Genomic DNA, 19963 nt, shown 5'->3' with positions numbered 1-19963 from the left:
GGTAACCCACTGTCCGTGCACCCTCCATTCATTAGTTTCCCCTTGCTTTGTCAACTCAACCCCTCCCAATTCATGTCCCCACATTAAATTCAATGTGCGTCCATCCCCATTGGCTCCTATAATTGTGCATCACATGCCTAGCATGTGTACCAGCCACCCTCCCTGCCACATTCATAGCCGCAAACTGGTTGCCTGCCCCAGGGCCACGATCAACCCACCCCAGTCCTTCTCCCAGCATCCCTCCTCCCCCTCCCCACCTCCCCACCTCCCTCTTCCCTCTCCCTATACCCACCCAACCAAACACTACCCCACCACAACCAGTCAATCTGCCAAAATGCAGCACTGACACTGTTAGTCCAGCCAACAACACTTAGGGGTAAAGATGTATGCATTCGCTTGTGTGTGTGTGTGTTTACTCTAACTTATAAAAGTGTTACTCTGATAGCTAACAAGTTTTCATTCTTTTTGTGCATGCCTGTCGACAACCCAATACTTCTGCTTTTCGTGAATGGTCTCCTTTACTCCAAAAGTACCTGATACAGGCATCCCTTTGGTGAGCTTCTATCTGTTTTCCAAGATACCATTTCATTGTAAATAGATATTTTTGCCTTGTGGTCGGAGGAGCCATACACTACTAGACAAACATTTATACATTGATAAAATTTTCACGTACAGAAATATTGTCTATTAGCATTCTGCTTTCCTGTGCACTTCGTTTGGGATACTTAAAAACTGAATTCAGGTTATAAGTGTAACGTGACATTTGTAAATTCTTTTATCTGAACCTCCCAGAAAATTTATATTAACATCTAGAGAGTTGTCAGTTGCTTTCCTTTTTCTGATGGGTGGTGTAATAGTGACTCAAAATTTTCTATGAATATTTGAAAATGTCCCATTTTGGATCTATAGGCTGTAATAATTATACATGACTTTTCCAGTAGCAACAGTCCACAAGCACAGACTTCCAGTTGTTGATATAGGCAGAAACAACTATTTTAAATAGATTTGAACTTTGTGTTTCCATCATAAGTAATACACTCATGTTCAGAAAAAGAGAAAACCTTGAATGATTAGAGACAGGTCGTTCATATTCATAGGACATGTACATTAGTATGTTGTGCAGAAGTGATTAGAATTTCAGTCACCTTAGTTCAGCACATGTCCTGTTGCCTAGTAGGTTAGGGTCCACCATGGGCCCTGATAACTTGTTCTGTGCTTGATGGCATCGACGCGTGTAAGACACAAATGGTGTCCTGTGGTATTGTCATCCATGCTGCATTCACCTGGTTCCAAAGTTCATCTGTGGTGGTCAACATTGGCTCACAGAGCTGCACCTGTTCTTTCACAACATCCCACACGTATTGGATTGGTGAGAAGTCTGGTGATCTGGCAGACCATGGCAAAAGACTGACATCCTGTGACACCAAGAAGATACATATTCATGCAGCAAAATGTGGTCGTGCATTGTCTTGTTGAAAAGTGGTGTGTGCGGTGTTGTGCAGAAAGGGTATGGTTACAGATCCACAGGCTGTCATTCAGGTATGTCACAGTGCCACGGACATGCGAAAACTGTGATTTGTGGTTTTACCCAATAGCATCCCACACCATAAGGTCTTGAGTTGGCACTGTATGTCCTGAGCAAATGCAGTCAGTGTAATACTACTCCCCCTGTCCGTGGTGAATCAAAATGCAGCCATTATTGCCAAACAAACAGAAGGTGCATCCATCTGAAAATAATATTGGATGCCATTTCTGTCCCCCATGACCTCGTTCCATACACCATAGCTATCTAGCATGTTTTTGCACATTTGTCAAAGGTAGGCAGAGAAATGGATGGCACACACATAACCCATGCCGTAATAAACAACACCTGTCATGGATTATGATGTGTTACGCTGTTCTGCTAGAGCCGAGGAGGATGGAGATATGTTCTGCAATGCCATTTGGATGAGGTGTCAATCTTCTCAGAGGGTGATCTGGGTGGTGCGACCTGACCCGTTTCGTGTTCTACAGCCTTCGGTGAACCATTTGGCACTCACCTTTTGCACTCTGAAACACTTTGTCCCACACGAACAACAATTTCCTGGATCGATGCATTATATTCTTTCATGCCAATAATGGGCTCTCTTTCAAACTTACTGATTTGATGGCATGGTTCGTACATGCATCTTCGAGGCATCCTGTATGTCTGCTCCAGTTACACTAATACATCACAGCACATTTTATTGGTAGGAGGTGATGCACTGCAATATCGGTCTTGACCTTGAACTCACGGGCCAAAGTGGTTCAAATGCAAATCATTTGTTTAGAACATATTATGTACAAGTCCTGTATGTATGAACATCCTGTCTATAATCTTCAAGGATTTCTGTTTCTTTTTATTATTATTATTATTATTATTTTATTTTTTCCTGAACATGGGCTGGTAATTAATAGAGTAATTAATAAAATTTTACATTTAGCACATGGGTTCCTAGATTCAATGTCAACTTCTTTTTGACATTCTAGATTATATGAACAGATAAGAAGTTCATTAAATTTGTTTTTAGCGCTCTAACATTCTGATGCACAGAAAAATTTATTTTGTGTGACACTTCGTTTACCAGGACCTCTTTGAAAGCAATTTATCTGAATTACTTATTTTGTCTTAAAAGCATACATCTCTCAAATGTACTTATGGGAATTCTGCTGTTGATGGCATTGGTACTCCTCCCACTCTATGTAGAATACAAGAAGTTTCTCAGAAGAAATTATTTTAAAACTGGTCACACTAGCACACTGTGTGTTATTTCTCTTGCTGATGACTGCGCTTTCCCATAATCCTTTCATTAAATTTTTGTAATCTGTTTGCTTTATATATTACAGAATTTACATGTTCATTGCATTTCATATCACTTCTTAGTATTACCTTTAATTATTTAAATGCTATGCCATCCTAACCATGTCACTGGATACTATTAATTTCTCTCTCTTTGCTACAGGCATTGTCTTACATTTATCAAATTTTAAATGCAGCTACCATCCATTAAACCAAGTGGAAATTTTGTCCAAGTCTTTCTGCATTTCCTTATTTTGCTGGAGACTGAAGGATCAACAGTGGACAATCAGAAAGTGATACTAATGCTGTATAATAAACTTTTTATTTATATCCATTTTCCTGACGGAGTAGTCCGTGAAAGGAAACCATCAAGTCAAAGCTAGTAGACCAAACTAGACACTGCATGACCAACTCTCTACATCTGTACTCTGCAAACCACAGTGAAGTGCATGGCAGAGCTTTGATCCCATTGTACAAGCTATTACAGTTTCTTCCTGTTTCATTAACATGTGGAGTGTGGGAAGAATGATTGTTTGAATTCCTCTGTGTGTGCTGTAATTCTTCTAATCTTACCCTCACAATCCCTATGTGAGTGATACATAGGGAGTTGTAGTATATTCCTAGATTCATCATTTCATGACAGTTCATGAAACTTTAACAGGCTTTCTTGGGATGATTTGCATCTATCTTCAAGAGTTATCCATTTCAGTTCCTTCAGTATCTCTGTGACACTCTCCCACAGATCAGACAAACCTGTCACCACTTGTGCAGTCCTTTTCTGTATACATTCAGTATCTCCTGTTAGTCCTATTTTGTACAGATCCCATGCACTTGGGCAGTGTTCTGGAACTGGTGAGTGATTTGCAAGCAATTTCATTTGTAGACTGTTTGCAATTCCCAGGTATTCTACCAATAAACCAAAGTCCACCGTCTGATTTACACATGACTGAACCTGTGTGCTCATTTCACTCTGCATCCCTACAGAGTGGTAGACCCAAGTATTTGTTTGAGACAGCCAGTTCCAACAGTGACTCATTGATATTATAGTCATAGGATATTACTTTTTTTTTTTCATTTTACAAAGCGCACAATTTTACATTTCGAATACTTAAAGAAAGTTGCCAATCTTCGCACCACTTTGAAACCTTATCAAAATCAGATTGAATATTTATACAGTTTCTTTCAGACAGTACTTCATTTTAGATCACTGCAACATCTGCAAAAGTCTGAGGTTACTATTAATATTGTCTGCGAGGTCATTAATATACAACATGAACAGCAGGAGTCCCAACACAGTTCCCTGGGGCACACCCAAAGTTTCTTCTACATCTGACAATGACTCTCCATCCAAGATGACATGCTGCGTTCTCCCTACCAAAAAGTCCTCAGTCTAGACAAAATTTTCACTTGAACCTCCACATGGTTGTACTATTGACAATAAGTGTAGGTGTGGTATTGATTTAAAAGCTTTTTGGAAATCAAGAAATATTGGATCTACCACACTGCCTCAATCCAAAGCTTTAAGTATTTCATGTGAGAAAAGTGCAAATTGGTTTTCACATGATCAATGTTTTTGGAATCCATGCTGGTTGGCATGGAATATTAAAATAAGGGGTCAGGTCATAACAGTAGAACATATAGGGTAATGAGGTCTGACATCCAATGAACAATTGAAGAAAAATTGTGACAATTATTCCTGGCCTCAGTCAAATGCTACACAACTTCATCAAAGGAATAGGGAGCCATTTGTTATACATAGCAGATCACTGATAGCAGTTGTGCTGAGGAATATAAAAAGCCACTTGGTCACACTGGTATATAACATAGTAGTCCTCCAAGAATACTTCCCCTGTCATCTGGGATCCATTTAGCCATTTTCTTATAGTATCTAGTAGATGGCTGGGAGGATTTTCAGTTGTGACAACACCATACATACAACTGGCCCTTCTCCATTTATTCTTTTTTCTGCAGCTGAATGCCACTCTGCTTGATGCCCATAATACTGCTCTTGCTCTTAGCCAAATCAAGTGAACCTTCTGGCATCTTCTGATGAGACATGGCAGTCAAGATACTCATAAAAGGCAGTTTTGATTGCCACCTTTAAACTAGAAAAGAATTTTACATGGCCTCACAGCTGTCCTTCCTTATTTTATACAGTTTCATGCTTGAGGTGTGGTAAGAACACGTCTGCAGCAAATTTGATGTCACAGGTTTTTAGATAAAAGACTTTCAGATAAAGTAATAAATAGCCTGTTGTAGAGGTTTGTTCCCAGATGATACACTCCTTAAACACACTGAATGTAGACAACAATTCACCATATTTTGAAAGTGTTGATTGGTTTGTAAAAATATAAGGAAGAAGTGGCAAATTCTAGCTTAGATTTTGAGCTTATGTTCTTCAGAGCACAAAGACACACACAGACAGTGATGAGCCAAAACATGATGTCCTCTGGCCACTGTGAGATAGAATATCAGCTGTTGGTGTCGTGGGCATATTGCTCAATAAGGAAAATGTATAAGCAGTGCAGCAACAAGTAAGGACTAATTCTAATGACAATACAGGCCACAAATGGGGAAACCCACTGACTTGTGTGACTCTGATGAGGGGAAGATTGTTTTGAGAAGGGTCAGATTGTTATGGCCCAGCATGTGGGAATGTTCATCTTAGAAACAGAAAAACTAATCAGCTGTTCCCATTCTTCTTTAGTGTGCATTTATGGAAAGTTGGTGAAGGATGATAAAACCATGAGTAGGTGGCTTCATCACAGAAAACACTGTAGAGGAGGTTGGTGGCAGTCTGTAGTGGATTTGATGACATAGTAGAATGCTGATGTAAGCGTAAGTGTTTTTGGAGCACAGTGTTCAGATTACAATATCGAACTTGAGGCTCTGCAACAGACAACCCCTATATATTCCCTTGGTGACCCAATACATCATCTGTTACGATTTCTTGGGGCTCTGCAACAGCCAACCCCTATAGATTCCCATGGTGACCCAATACATCACCAGTTATGATTGACATGGGCGCAGAATCATCGAGAATGAGCTGTGGAACAGTGAAAATATGTTACCCAGCCAGGTGAATTACATTTCTTCTTACACCAGGTTGACGGTCCTGTCTGGATATGCCATCGCCCAGGTAAGTGACTGCTCAAAATGTGCTCCACACAGTGGACATAGGCTACAGGGGACAGTATTATACTATGGGTGACATTCATCTGGGTTCCTGTCTGTGGATAGTAACCAAAGGCGTCAAGACAGCTGTGGGCCTACATGAAGATTATTGCAGGCCACGTGTATATTTCCATGCGTGATATCTTCACCAGTGGTGGTGACATCTTCCAGTAGGATAAATATTCCTGTCATGATGTCAAGATCATGGTTTGAGGGGCATGATAGTGAACTCATGTTGGTGTCTTGGCAACCAAATTCACTGGATTGAAACTGATGGAACACTTTGGGATGCTACTGTGCTCGGACTCCACAGCCACAAACCTCCAGCCTTAATTTATGCTAATTGCATAATTGACAACCTGTGCTGCATACCTCTGTAAGCCTACGAAGGACTTGCCAGATCCTTGGCTCTCACAGTCGCACCTGTATTGCGGCCCAAAGGTGGACTGACATGCAGTTATACTCGCAGTTATAATGTTTTTGGCAAATCAGTGTATACATTGTTCTGGTATAGGTGTCTCATCAAAACTGGAGAAGGTGAGAGTACCAAGAAAGTTTAAGAATAAGGAAGGGACAGAGTAAAGCAAAGAATTCTCAATATTCCATTGAAGTGAAACTTCTTTGTGAAAAACAATATTCCAGGGCTAATATCTTTGTCACTATTTAGTTTTGTACTGTAATGGTATACATTTCTTTTTGATTTAAAGCTAAATTGATTATTCAAAATAAAATACAATTGCTCATTATAATGTTAAGGCGGCGGTCACACTGCCGCCCGCTTTGATATCAGACACATGGTTTCGAACTGCGGCGTTCACACTGGCGGCCGCGCCGACATGGCGTGAGCCTCCCGGAGCCGAGTCGGCGACATCCCGAGTGTTTAATATTGCCAGTGCGAGCTAATCGCAGGCGCGAGCCTGTGGAGCAGCACTACAGCTTCTGCAGTACACGCATCACACGTCTAGCTTCTGCTTTCATCACAAGTGTGACTGCACACGTCTTTTTAAGATGTTACCTCACATTTCACAATCAGTGAGGAAAAATTACGTTTATTATAATGATACATGCGAAATTACTTTTATTTCATTTATTTAATCTACCGTAGTTACATGCATTTACAACACTAGCTTGTCAGCGATCGCGGCATTGCCGCCACTGAATAGTTCACATTTACTTGTAAACGGAGGCAGATATGAGTGTCACTGAGGGACGGAAATGTGTCCCTACCAGATGACAATGAATTGTAAAGCCATGCTGTGGCACGTTACTATAAGCTGTTGTCTGTGACATCTTTTTGCAACGTTCTTACTTTAATGAATGCAGAATAACATATACATGACATTAACTTGTGTCCATCAATTTGGTATCAGAATCAATTTGGTATTCAGCTAGTATGATGTCTGTGACATCTTTTTGCAACGTTCTTACTTTAATGAATGCAGAATAACATATACATGACATTAACTTGTGTCCATCAATTTGGTATCAGAATCAATTTGGTATTCAGCTAGTATGACAGTAATTATGCAGTTTCCAGATTATGGAACGAAGTAACCAAGGAGTGTGTTTCAGATAGTACACACAAATATAAATTATTTTCCTTTATAGTTTTATTTGCTTTATTTACAGTGAAATGAGATACACAAAATTACAGTAAATAGCTAAGTACTTTCAGTTCCAAAATTTATTTTTGAAAGGTTTTTGAATTATTTTAAGTTGAATTTTTAACAAAATATTCAATAAAAGTGTTCCTGACAGTTTTCGAACATAATGTGGAATTTCTGTTGAAAATGGCACCAGCTGTCTGCATATCAGCATTGTTACAAAACTTTTCACCTGCAACATTGCATCCTTCTCTGTCAATGACAATATTAGGAAGCAGACAAATGCACTTGACTATGTGATCAGCTAAGTCAATGGATGTTTCAATTTCCTTCCTTAGTAGTCTCCATTTATTGGTCATTATACCAAATGCACATTCAACAATTTTTCTTGCTCTAGAATGCATATCATTGTATAGAATCTTCTCGTTGTCCAAATTTCTGCGAGGAAAAGGTCTCATCAAATTCTCTAATAAGGGGTAAGCTTCATCTCCCAAAATGACGTACGGTAGTTCCTGACACATTTCTTCAAGTCTTGTTGGTGGCGGTAATAACAGCTCCCCATTTGTAAGTTTCTTATATAACATACTGTCTTTAAACACGCCTTCATCAGACTGTTTACCGTAGGCACCAACATCTACAGCTATAAATTTGTAATTTGCATCAGTAACTGCTTGGAGTACAATCGAATAATTCTGTTTGTAATTGTAAAGCATGCTGCCAGAAAGTTTAGGACATTGGACACGTATGTGCTTCCCGTCTATACATCCAACACAGTTTGGAAATCCCCATCTCGTATGCATTTCACTGGCGTTGGTAAATGAATGGGAGCAAGTGACTCCCATATGGCCATGCAAACGTCTTTTACCACCACTGATACGGTGGACACTCCTAATTGGAATGACGACACTAGTGCATAAAATGAGATGCCAGTGGACAGATATCTGAGAAAAAAATCGTAAAATGTGTTACTCAAGTGTGGTGTTGGACGATGTTTTTACAGTTTTGTTTGCACAGTAGATACTTACTTAGTCCATGTCATTTCACAGTTATACAACAATAAATAAATAAAGAGACATGGCCATACTATATTCTTTCAATTAAAATAATGAAATCGAAATGCAAAGACCTGAGAGACAGTTACAGAAAATAACTTGTATAACTTGGCAAAATGTCATGTGATCCAGGGAATAGTATATTAAAATGCAGTTCCACTCGGGCTTTGTTCTGTCACATTATTTTCCTAAGTTCCAAGAGCTATGCACATTCCTTATCAGTGGAAATAGAACCACTGAGTCAAAGGGCATTATCTCAAAACTCTTAGCCTGTCAATCTGCCTATCTTACAAGGTAATGAAAAGAATTCTGTGAGGTCATCAGTGGCTCCACATGATGAACCGTCACCACTGCTAAGCGCTGCATCATGAAGAAAAAAAGAAGAAAAAAATTGGATAATTCTGAAGGAGTATTTCTGCGATTCTTCGTTCAAGGCACAGCAAGACATTACCCAAAATGACGAAGCTAATTACTTACTAATGATTCTCAGGAGTCCCATAAACTCTCTTCCCCTCAGAGGTAAGCGTTTGTGAAATTTAAAATACAAAAGCATGACTAAAATTATTTGGAGGTAGTGAATGCTGCACAAAGTTCTACTGCAAACCAAAAAGTGTGTACTAACGAATCTTACCTTATCGTTATACACAAGGTTTCTTCTGCTGTTATACTTCTGCGAAACTTTTTGTTCTATTTCGAAATTTTGTCTTGAATGTTCTGCAGCACATACTGAAATGTATTATGATTCATTCTGTAATATGAATAAAATTTTTCAGGATAGTTTTTAAGGTCTTCATGTAAAGAAAAAAAACTCTCCTAAATGTCTGTCGCTATTTATGGGCTGAATCCATAACCTCTTAGTTTTCTGTACTTCAAACCTCGAAGAGTTACTGCAGAGTCAAAACAATGCCAATAAAAGAGTGAAGACATTGTTCTACACCACAGCACAGACTAGCTAAAGGAGAGCAACTGTTGACTGCAGCTGCGTTTTCTAATGACTTGCTTGTCAGCTGTCGAAGGGTGAGGATTTTTTTAAATTTATTTATTTGGCCTCCACCAACTAACAGCCATTTAGCCAAAGAGTGGGGATTACTTTGACAGTGCAGCGCAGCCCGCCAAGGAAGGAAAAAAAAAAAAAAAAGGACAACAATGAAATGCACATCTGTGTCGATCTACAGTAGTTTCATTAACTCTCCATTATTTTTTCTGTCAAAGTAGACAATGAGACTACAGAATTGCGCTTCAGTTTCTGCAGTAAACGTATCACAAATCTCCAGTTTGTTTATGTGATTAGTTTTACACCAAAATTTATCAGACCTATCTCACTGACACTTCTACCTGTACATGTAGTAAGCCAAGCCGTAACCGCGCGAACTCCGTGACTTGCGGACGCGGCACTGACACCACTTAATAGCTAGCATTACTTGTGACCAGAGACAGATATCAGTATCATTATCATTTCAAAAACTTTTTGGTACTTTTACCTACATTTCATTCGCAACAATGTGTGGTCTAAAACGGATCTAACAATAAGCTACCTGCTACATAACTTTTTCACTACAAGATTTGTAAATCAAGTGCACAACGTTGACAAATAGCATCATTCCACAATGACTGTTATGAAATATGGTAAGATAAATGATTCAATATGAAGCTAAGGTGTTACACTACCACGTGTAGAAAAATCAGATTTTTTAGCCGCATACTTTCTTCAAAATCGGTTGGGAAGCGTTACGAAACTAAGAAATCACGCAAAACGAAATGTAGACTTTTTCTTTTTTCAAGAGGTAAGCTATGCTTCTAAGGAAAAAATAAGTTCATAAAATGATGTGGCGAAGTCTCATATACCGCTAAGAAGTTTTAAAACATGAAAATTGGAGAAGTGGATTTTCCCCCATTTCGCCGTCCCGGCTCGGCGCGGCGCGCAATGTGAATACACTACACGTCGGCCTGAGCTGGCTAGGCACAAGCCGAGCCAGTACGCATCAGCCAGGCCCGGCCGGCAGTGTGATGCAGCCTAAGACTATGAAGTAGTGCACTGCGTAAAGTGCTGGACTCATATTTGGAAGGCGTGAGATTGAAATTCCCATCTCTCTTTCCTGAAATCAATTCAGACAAATCAGTAAGTTTATTCTTTTTCCAGTATCGCTTGTGTTCCATTTCTGATGCTTTCACTGCCAATGTGACTGCCATTTGATTCCAAACATCAGTACTTCCTTATAATGTTAATTTCTTTACCATCCCTGATGCATTTAGAAAAGTTGTGTTCTCATTCTAGAAGAGTAGTACTTTGTTTTAATGTGTGCACTTCAAATTGCACTATCATCGTACATTTTAATTTGTCATTTGCATTGGTGAAAACCTGCTAATTACATGTAAATAGTCTTCATGGGTTTGCTGCTGGATCACTTTTGCAACACATCCACTGGGAAAGCTTGAAGAGTCACTACTACTTACATAATTAAATTATTCACTTCAGCATAATAAGTAATGAAATTGTAAGTACAAATGCAGTTTTTCTCCTTGTACTAAGGGTAGTTTGTTAACAGTTACTATATTAATCAGAACTCCACTTGATGAGTAGATTTTTTATGCAAACTTTTGGAGCCAGTGGCTCCTCATTCTGGTAGAAGGGTTGAAGGGGAAGGAAGAGGGATGAATGAAAACAACTAGAGAGGTTTACGAAAAGGAGTAGAGTTTGGAAAAGTCACTCAGAACCCCGGGTCAGTGGAGACCTACCGGATGGGCTCTTCCTGTACTCTCCTGCTGATTTTTATCTATCTAACTACATTATATAGTCAAAAATAAACATTTATATTTATATGGTGAAAAACTGACCCACTCACCATTCATCAAACTTACAGTGATTAATGTGCACCCACAGTTACTATTATGTTTTTCGTTTAACTTATTATGTAGATTTATCTTTAATGATAGGATTGTGTAATCCAGCAGAGAATGAGGACTTTTTTGTACGTGTACTACAAATATACTTCGTTACTTTAATTGAAATGTATTCAGCTCCATTTATGTTATTCTGTTATTGCAGTTATAGAGGATACTCATGAAAATGGGGGAAAGGGTGGGATCAGAGGAGAACGGAGTAAATTGCAAAGTGGTTCTCAAATATTGATAAGAAACATATCTACTAACTAGATGGTAAAAAGTTAACTGAGACATAGCAAAATAACAGAAATCCTAGCTTTGGAATTTAGTGTCATTAAATGTACTAAAATTTTGTGGAAAATGGAATTTACAATTTTTAAGGAAATATCAGCCCCTTTACTGTCTCGTAAGAATTCCAAAATCAAGTAATTTTTTGGCTTTTTATGCAGTTCTCAATTTTTGAATGTCTTGTTAAAAAGCCTTGCTTGTGATTCATGAAAATATTTCAGACATTATTTTCTGGACAATCAGTTTTGTTAAACTACTTGATATCTCTCCCATGAGCCATCTAACAGTAATGTCAGTTACTTCTAATAAAAACTTCTTAAATGTTGTGTATGACAGCATTCCTACTAGATACAGTTGTATTGGAGCTGATAGTGTCGTTACAGAAAAAATGGAACATTATTTTTCTTTATTGAAGACTGCTGTCATTAGTGTAACAGAGTTGTGATCTCCACTGAAGCTATAAAGACATGACATTCAAAAAATGATGTTGTGTTCTTAGTTTTGTCATTTAAATAGGTCTTTGTTTATAAACCGTGAACTACCATTTCATGTGTATGAATACATGCAGTAATAATGTAATTTTGTTGCAGATGTTATATCTTGGGTTTGGCACTCAACAAGCTGTAGGCAGAGACTGCCATGATCTGAATAAGCGTGTAGAGCTGTATTTGGATGGTGTAAAAACTGATCTCCCGTCCATAGAATCTATTGTTGTGATGAACATACCATCATGGGGTGCCGGTGTACAGCTGTGGACCATGGGCACAGGTTCTGTATATAATGACATCAGTTTAATTTAGATTTGTTATGCATCTGTATTTTATCTTCTCTCATTACAATATGTACAAACAACAAACACACAAAAATCTGTCTGGGATATAAAACAATGAATTGTAAAATCTGCCCTGTTGTACATTTGTTGGCCATGGAACTTAATCTTTTCATTCAGCTACAGTTATCTGTAACATCAGTGTCACTGTTATTTACATGTTACATGAATGTGTTTTTTTATTTATTTACAGTTAATCTGGATAAAACTTATAGTGACATAGAGAGAAGTTGGCTATTCATTCATTCATTAATACTTGTTCCTTAGATCATGAATATGATATCTCGTAATGATGTGGAACGTGTCACTTTAACATAAGTGGTTTTTTTTTACACAGAATAATCATTTAATTGATGTTTTAGAGTTACTACTTCATATCTAAAACTTCATCTTTTGTGTAGGGGTTGTCATTCAGAAATTCTTTCTATTTCCCTTAAAATTTTGGTTGGCTATCTGTCACATTTTTAAGGCTATTTGGCAGATGACTCACCCCTTTCTGTACCAAAGTGAGATTTAATTCAGAATAGTGAAGATCATCTTTTCTTCTAGTGTTGTAGCTATGCACTTTGCTTTTATTTTTGGTGTGGATTATTAACAACAAATGTCATAAGTGAATATAAGTATTGCGAAGGTAGTGTGAATATCACGAGTTCCTTAATGTCTTCAAGGTGATCTTGAGTATGCTCCAGCTATTATTCTGATTACATGCTTTTGTGCAATGAATACTTTCTATCTTAATGATGAATTGCCCCAAAATATGACATCATAAGAGAGGAGTGAACGAAAACAGGCATAGTAGGCTAATTTAGTAGCATGTTTATCACCAAAATTTGCAGTAACCCTAATAGCATAAGTAGCTGAACCTACCCATTTCAACAGATCATCGATGAGTTTCTTCCAATTCAATTTCTTGTCAATGCACGCACCCAGAAATTTTGAATATTCTGCCTTAGCAACAGACTTCTGTTCATAGTCTATATTTATCAATGGTGTTATGCCATTTACTGCACAGAACTGTAAATACTGTTTTCTCAAAATTTAGTGAGAGTCCATTTGCAGAGAACTACTTAATAATATTCTTAAAGACATTATTTACAATTTCCTCAGCTGATTATTGTTTGTTGGGTGTGATTACTATACTTGTATCATCAGCAAAAATTACTAGCTTTGCATCTTCATGAATACAGAGTGGCAAGCCATTAACATATATTAAGAACAAGTCTGAACCCTGTGGGACACCATTCTGGATACCTCTCCAGTTAGAGGACTCTGCTGATTTTTACAGACTATCTGTACCATTACTAATGCTTACCTTTAGATGTGCAAAGTTTGCCCTCTCCCTCCTCACAACAGATGAGTCTTTCTCAAAGTAAGATCTCAGTGACTTGACTCTCCTTTCCAAGCATTCCCAACCAGACAGTGTTTCCCACTGAAGAAGGGATTAGCTGTTTGAAAACAAGATGTATTATTATTTTCTACTTTGTGTTTCTATCAGAAGTACTATGTATTGTGCTTCCTCGGTGGAAACACTGACCAATCTTTCAGTCTGCGTGTTGTTTTAACATTTTTCTGTTTTCTGTTTTATATGAGTAATCACGTTTCTGGCTATTCCTCTTGTTTTGTAAATGTATGAAAGTGTGATCGCTACCTGTCATTGTTTCATTTTAAATGTTATCTCACTGTAATAACTATTTTTGTCAATTACTGTCTCTTTCCTACAACATTATTTTTGTGTTGATCATTTATTGTTCCTCCTCCCATGAACCATGGGCTTTGCTGTTGGTGGGTAGTCTTGCATGCCTCAGCGAAACAGGTAGTCATACCTTAGGTGCAACAACAATGGAAGGATATCTATTGATAGGCCAGACAAACATGTGGTTCCTGAAGAGGGGCAGCAGCCTTTTCAATAATTGCAGGTGTAACAGTCTGGATGATTAGCTTATCTGGGCTTGTAACATTAACCGAAATGGCCATGCTGTGGTGGTAATGCAAACGGCTGAAAGCAAGGGGAAAATACAGCCATAATTTTTCCTGATATCATGCAGCTTTACTGTATGGTTAAATGATAATGACATCCTCTTGGTGTAAAATATTCCGGAGGTAAAATAGTCCCTCATTCCGGGTGCGGACTACTCAGGAATATGTCGTTATCAGGAGAAAGAAAATTGGCGTTCTACACATCGGAGCATGGAATGTCAGATCCCTTAATCGGGCAGGTAGGTTAGAAAATTTAAAAAGAGGAATGGATAGGTTAAAGCTAGATATAGTGGGAATCAGTGAAATTCGGTGGCAAAAGGAACAAGACTTCTCATCTAGTGAATACAGGGTTATAATTACAAAATCAAATGGGTTAATGCAGGAGAAGGTTTAATCATGAATAAAAAAAGTAGGAGTGCTGGTAAGTTACTACGAACAGCATCAAGATAGACACAAAGCCCATGCCTACCACAGTTGTACAAGTTTATAAGCCAACTAACTCCACAGATGATGAAGAAATTGAAGAAATGTATGAAGAGATTGAAGAAATTATTCAGATAGTGGAGAGAGATGAAAATTTAATAGCCATGAGGGACTGGAATTTGATAGTAGGAAAAGGAGAAGAATGAAAAGTAGTAGGTGAATATGGAAGGGGGGTAAGGAATGAAAGAGGAAGCTCTCTGGTAGAATTTTGCACAGACCGTAACTTAATCATAGCTAACACTTGGTTTAAGAATCATGAAAGAAGGTTATATACTTGGTAGAGGCATGGAGACACTGGAAGGTTTCAGATAGATTATATAATGGTAAGACAGAGATCTAGGAACCAGGTTTTAAGTTGCAAGACATTTCCAGGAGCAGATGTGGACACTGACCACAATCTATTGGTTATGAACTGTAGGTTAAAACTGAAGAAACTGCAAAAAGGTGAAAATTTAAGGAGATGGGACCCAGATAAACTGAAACAACCAGAGGATCTAGAGAGTTTCAGAGAGAGCATTAGGGAATGAATGACAATAATGGGGGAAAGAAATACACTAGAAGAAGAATGGGTAGCTTTGAGAGATGAGATAGTGAAGGTAGCAGAGGATCAAGTAGGTAAAAAGACAAGGGCTAGTAGAAATCCTCGGTTAAGATGGCGCAGGTTGAAGTTGTAATTGAGAACGATCGTGAGAAAAATGAATTTAATACTGGTAACAAGTGTAAACTGTGCATAAAAAGAGTAGTGAAAGGCATTCGGTGCTCAATTTGTAACCTCTGGTTCCATGAGAAGTGCTCAAAGGTATCTGTTAAATTTGTAACAAATGATTTCGTGTGGACATGTCAGGAGTGCCAATGAGATATTAATAAAGTTTTACGGGACAAATACGTGTTAATAAAAGGACTCAAAAGTGAACTAGACACTTTAAAAACGAAATATAATGCGCTGAGTGAAAATGTGTGAATCTAGAGACGCAAATGTGTCCGAAAACCAGCAGCCTTGTGAACATTTCGGATGTAAACAAAGACACATGGCGCCGACCTACAAACAGTGTTCCATGGAATGTTGTGCGAAACAAAATTAAAAGTGCGAACATATTAAGTGTTACAAACAAATTCGGTGCTCTCGAGTGTCATTAAAAACGCAGTGCAATGAACAATGACAAAAATGCTTTCCCACCCCTAGATGTGAACACACAGCAAACTCACAATACCGGTACTACAGTTCTCATGACGAAAAATCAGCCAAGGAGACCGATAATAAGTACAAACAATACCGTTAGTATAAATCTATCTACGAAAAATGACCCAAAAAGACCCTTAAAAAGTGTAAACAAAAATGAAGTACGCACTGTGAAAAAGTGCGAATCAAAAATCGATGTATATGGGGACAGCCACGGCAAGGGACTCTCTCAAGAACTTAAAAGCATCAGTAAGTCATTGGCAGTAACAGGTATGATCAAGCCAGGGGCCGATTTCAAGGAAGCAACGAAAAACATAGCGAAAAATAACTATACTGGACAAGACAGTGTAATTATCTGTGCTGGAGCTAATGACATATACAAAAACAGAGCTACGTACATGTTTAAACAGATTGTGAAACTTCGATTACTCCTAACAAACACAAATATCATACTCGTGAACTTCAGCCAAAGATAGACCTGCCTGAATACTCACCCATAAACAAAGAAATTTGTAGAATAAATGATAAACTCAAGAGCACGTGTAAGATGTTCAGTAATGTGGAACTAATAGATGTCAGCTCACTTGACAGAACATGCACCACCAGACATGGACTTCACTTGAATCGTAAAGGAAAGTGCAGATTAGGAAAACTGATAAGTGAACTAATTAAAAGTAAGTCCCAAAAGACAGTCAGAGAACTAGGGTGGTATGAACCTTGTGTGAGATCAACAACAGCAGCCCCTTCAACAGAGGACAACAGCAGTGCACCAGTTAGAACTGTGGATACAGCCACATCTACAGCCACGAGGAACGATAGAGTTGCCACCTGCTTATCTACCAGCAGTAAGAATGTGAGTAGCTGCAGTGAAGATTTTTTATGGACTATCATCCCCCAGCCAGTGCCACAAAAACGGTAAATATAGAGGCATCTAATTCTTTGCCTATCCTTCTCAAAAACAGAACTTTAATTATGCACCTAAATGTACAATCAATCGAAAACAAAATAGATGAAATTGATGTGTTCCTAAGTTCAAACCCATGTCATGTTTTCTGTGTAAATGATCACTGGCTCACACCAGCTGAAATTGCCCTGTATACCCCAGAAAGATTTGAACTAGTAAGCTCATATTGTAGAACCAAAAGTAGTCATGGAGGAGTCGCTATTTTTATAAAGAGAAACTCTAACATTGAATATGTAGCACAAAAAGTCGATCATTTTTGCAAAGAGCAACTTTTTGAAATTTCTGCATTATTGCTTCCCAAACTTAAATTAGTGATCATCTCTATTTATCGCACTCCTAGCTCTGATATTCATCAGTTTATTGACCAAATGGAGACTTTAAATAAGTACCTGCACGTAAAATACAGACACCACAAGATAGCATACATTGGTGACATTAATATAGACATACAACTAAAAACACCAACTGTCACCCACTTTCAAAAGATGTTAAGGTCTAACAACTTGTACTGCATGAATAACAAGCCAACCAGATTAGATGCTGCCTAGATAACATAATCTCCAATTTGACAAAAGACGAGTGCCAGTACGGAGTGATAAATCCAGTTTTATCTGACCATGACAGCCTATGGCTAATGGTCAACTGTGAAAACTATCCTATTCAGCAACCTGAACACATTAAGAGGATCAGATTATTATATCCTGACAACATTACAAAGGTAAGGCAAAAATTATCAGAAGTTGAGTGGGACAGAGTATATAATTGTAATAACAATGATAATGCTTGTAACTTATTCATGAACATACTAACAAGCTTAGTTCAAAACTGTTGCCCACAAATAATAAAAAAGATGAAAATAGATGGTGCACCAAATAGAAAAAAGAAGCACAACTGGTTCACTCCTGAACTTCATGACCTAAGAAACACACTTATTGCCCTACATAAAATGGTTAAAGCTGGTAACCTAGATTCGAAGCAGAGGTATAAAGAAGCCAGGAAGAATTATAGAACTGAAATACAGACAGCAAAGCAGAGAGCCAATGATGCTTTCATTGAAAACTCCAGCAACAAATGCAAAGCAGCCTGGCAAGTAATAAACAAAATAGTAGGGAAGCATAAAAACAGACAAGAAATTCCAATAGAGCCAGAAAAATTAAATGAATTTTTTGTTAACAGTACTAAGTTCGAAGCTACTGCTACCTCTGCACCAGATGATGCAACTTCTGAAAGTTCTACCTACAACATTCCTGACCTGAATAACGTATCCTTTAAATGGAAACAGGTGACCTGCCAAACTGTATACAAAGTCGTCACAAACCTACATGGCTCATACAGTGAAGATCTCTATGGCATCTCCAACACCATCTTGAAACAAATAATTGACATTATTGTTGCCCCTCTCACCTTTCTGATCAATAGTACTTTTACAGCTGGAAAATTTCCTGAGGTCCTGAAGGCTACTATTGTTATCCCAATCTATAAAAAAGCAGGAAAAAACAAGCCTGAAAGTTACCGGCCAATATCCCTCATACCTATATTATCCAAGATAATAGAATGCTGCATTAAAACACAACTTTGCAACTACTTTGCTGAACAAAATCTTTTTTCCTCCTCGCTCTTTGGTTTTAGGCCAGGATTGTCTACAATAAATGCAGTAGAAACTCTTGTGACAGACATACTTGATGGCTTCGAGAACAATTCCATCACTTGTGCTGTACTACTAAATCTGAGTAAAGCATTTGATACTGTATCCCAAGAAATACTAATAAATAAACTAGAGTGCTATGGTGTAAAAAATAACGAACTGGCATTAATCAGATCATACCTGACAAACAGAACTCAGGTAGTTATAGTAAATAGCCAGCAATCAAATGCCCTACCAGTTGTAAGAGGCATGCCACAAGGCTCTGTGCTTGGACTTTTCCTTATTCTGGTATACATGAATGACTTGCCTACTTTCATGCTTCACAAGTCAATAATATATGCTGATGACACAACCTTGATTACCTCAGATAACAAATTGGAGGAAGTGAAGAAACAAACAAAAGTAATGCTTGAAAAGACTGCCCTATGACTCCACAGTAAGTAGCTGATACTCAACAGTAGCAAGACTGAAACTATGTATTTCTTCTTGCACAATCTACAGGAAAAATTAGATGAGTCTGACTCTGTAAGACTTCTAGGAATCCACCTTGACCCGAAATTAACATGGAACACCCACATGGAACTGTTATGTACCAGACTATCTAGAGTAGTCTTTTTGTTAAGGAAACTAAAAACATGAGTTGGCAGAAAACAACTTTTATCTTCTTATTATGCCTTCTTTGAATCTCATTTACAGTACGGAATAAAATTATGGGGCAACTCAACTGGTGCTCAGATAAGTGTTCATGTGGCAGAAGAAACCAATCAGAGCAATTACAGGTATTAAAAGCCAAGAATCATGTCGAAAGCACTTTATGGAACTTAACATCTTAACATTACCTTCTCTGTATATAAAAATGTGCCTTCTTTCCATAAAAAACCAAATACATACCTTACCATCCAGAACAGATGTTCATTCACATGATACCAGATATAAAAACAATCTTGATGTAGACTTTACTAGGCTATCTAAGGTCCAAAGTAGCTTTAAGCAAACAGGATTAAAATTATATAACAAGTTACCACAATCACTGAAAGACATAAAAGGTGATGCCTTCAAGAAGCAA

At 38.0% G+C, this 19963-nt stretch overlaps 1 protein-coding gene across 14 annotated transcripts in view; it reads left to right on the top strand.

Moving 5' to 3' along the window:
* The window catches only part of LOC126334721 (diacylglycerol kinase epsilon-like), a 189051-nt gene that overhangs the window by 118660 nt on the left and 50428 nt on the right, over positions 1–19963 (top strand). For all 14 annotated transcript variants that reach the window (XM_049997255.1, XM_049997246.1, XM_049997250.1 and 11 more), the window contains one exon: positions 12410–12587. In XM_049997255.1, coding sequence (XP_049853212.1) covers positions 12410–12587 — 178 coding nt within the window. The remainder of the gene's footprint in view (positions 1–12409; positions 12588–19963) is intronic.

This window comes from Schistocerca gregaria, chromosome 2 (genome assembly GCF_023897955.1).
Source record: "Schistocerca gregaria isolate iqSchGreg1 chromosome 2, iqSchGreg1.2, whole genome shotgun sequence".
NCBI lineage: Eukaryota > Metazoa > Arthropoda > Insecta > Orthoptera > Acrididae > Schistocerca > Schistocerca gregaria.
Note: the sequence above shows the minus strand (reverse complement) of the source record. Positions and strands in the feature narration are given on the sequence as shown.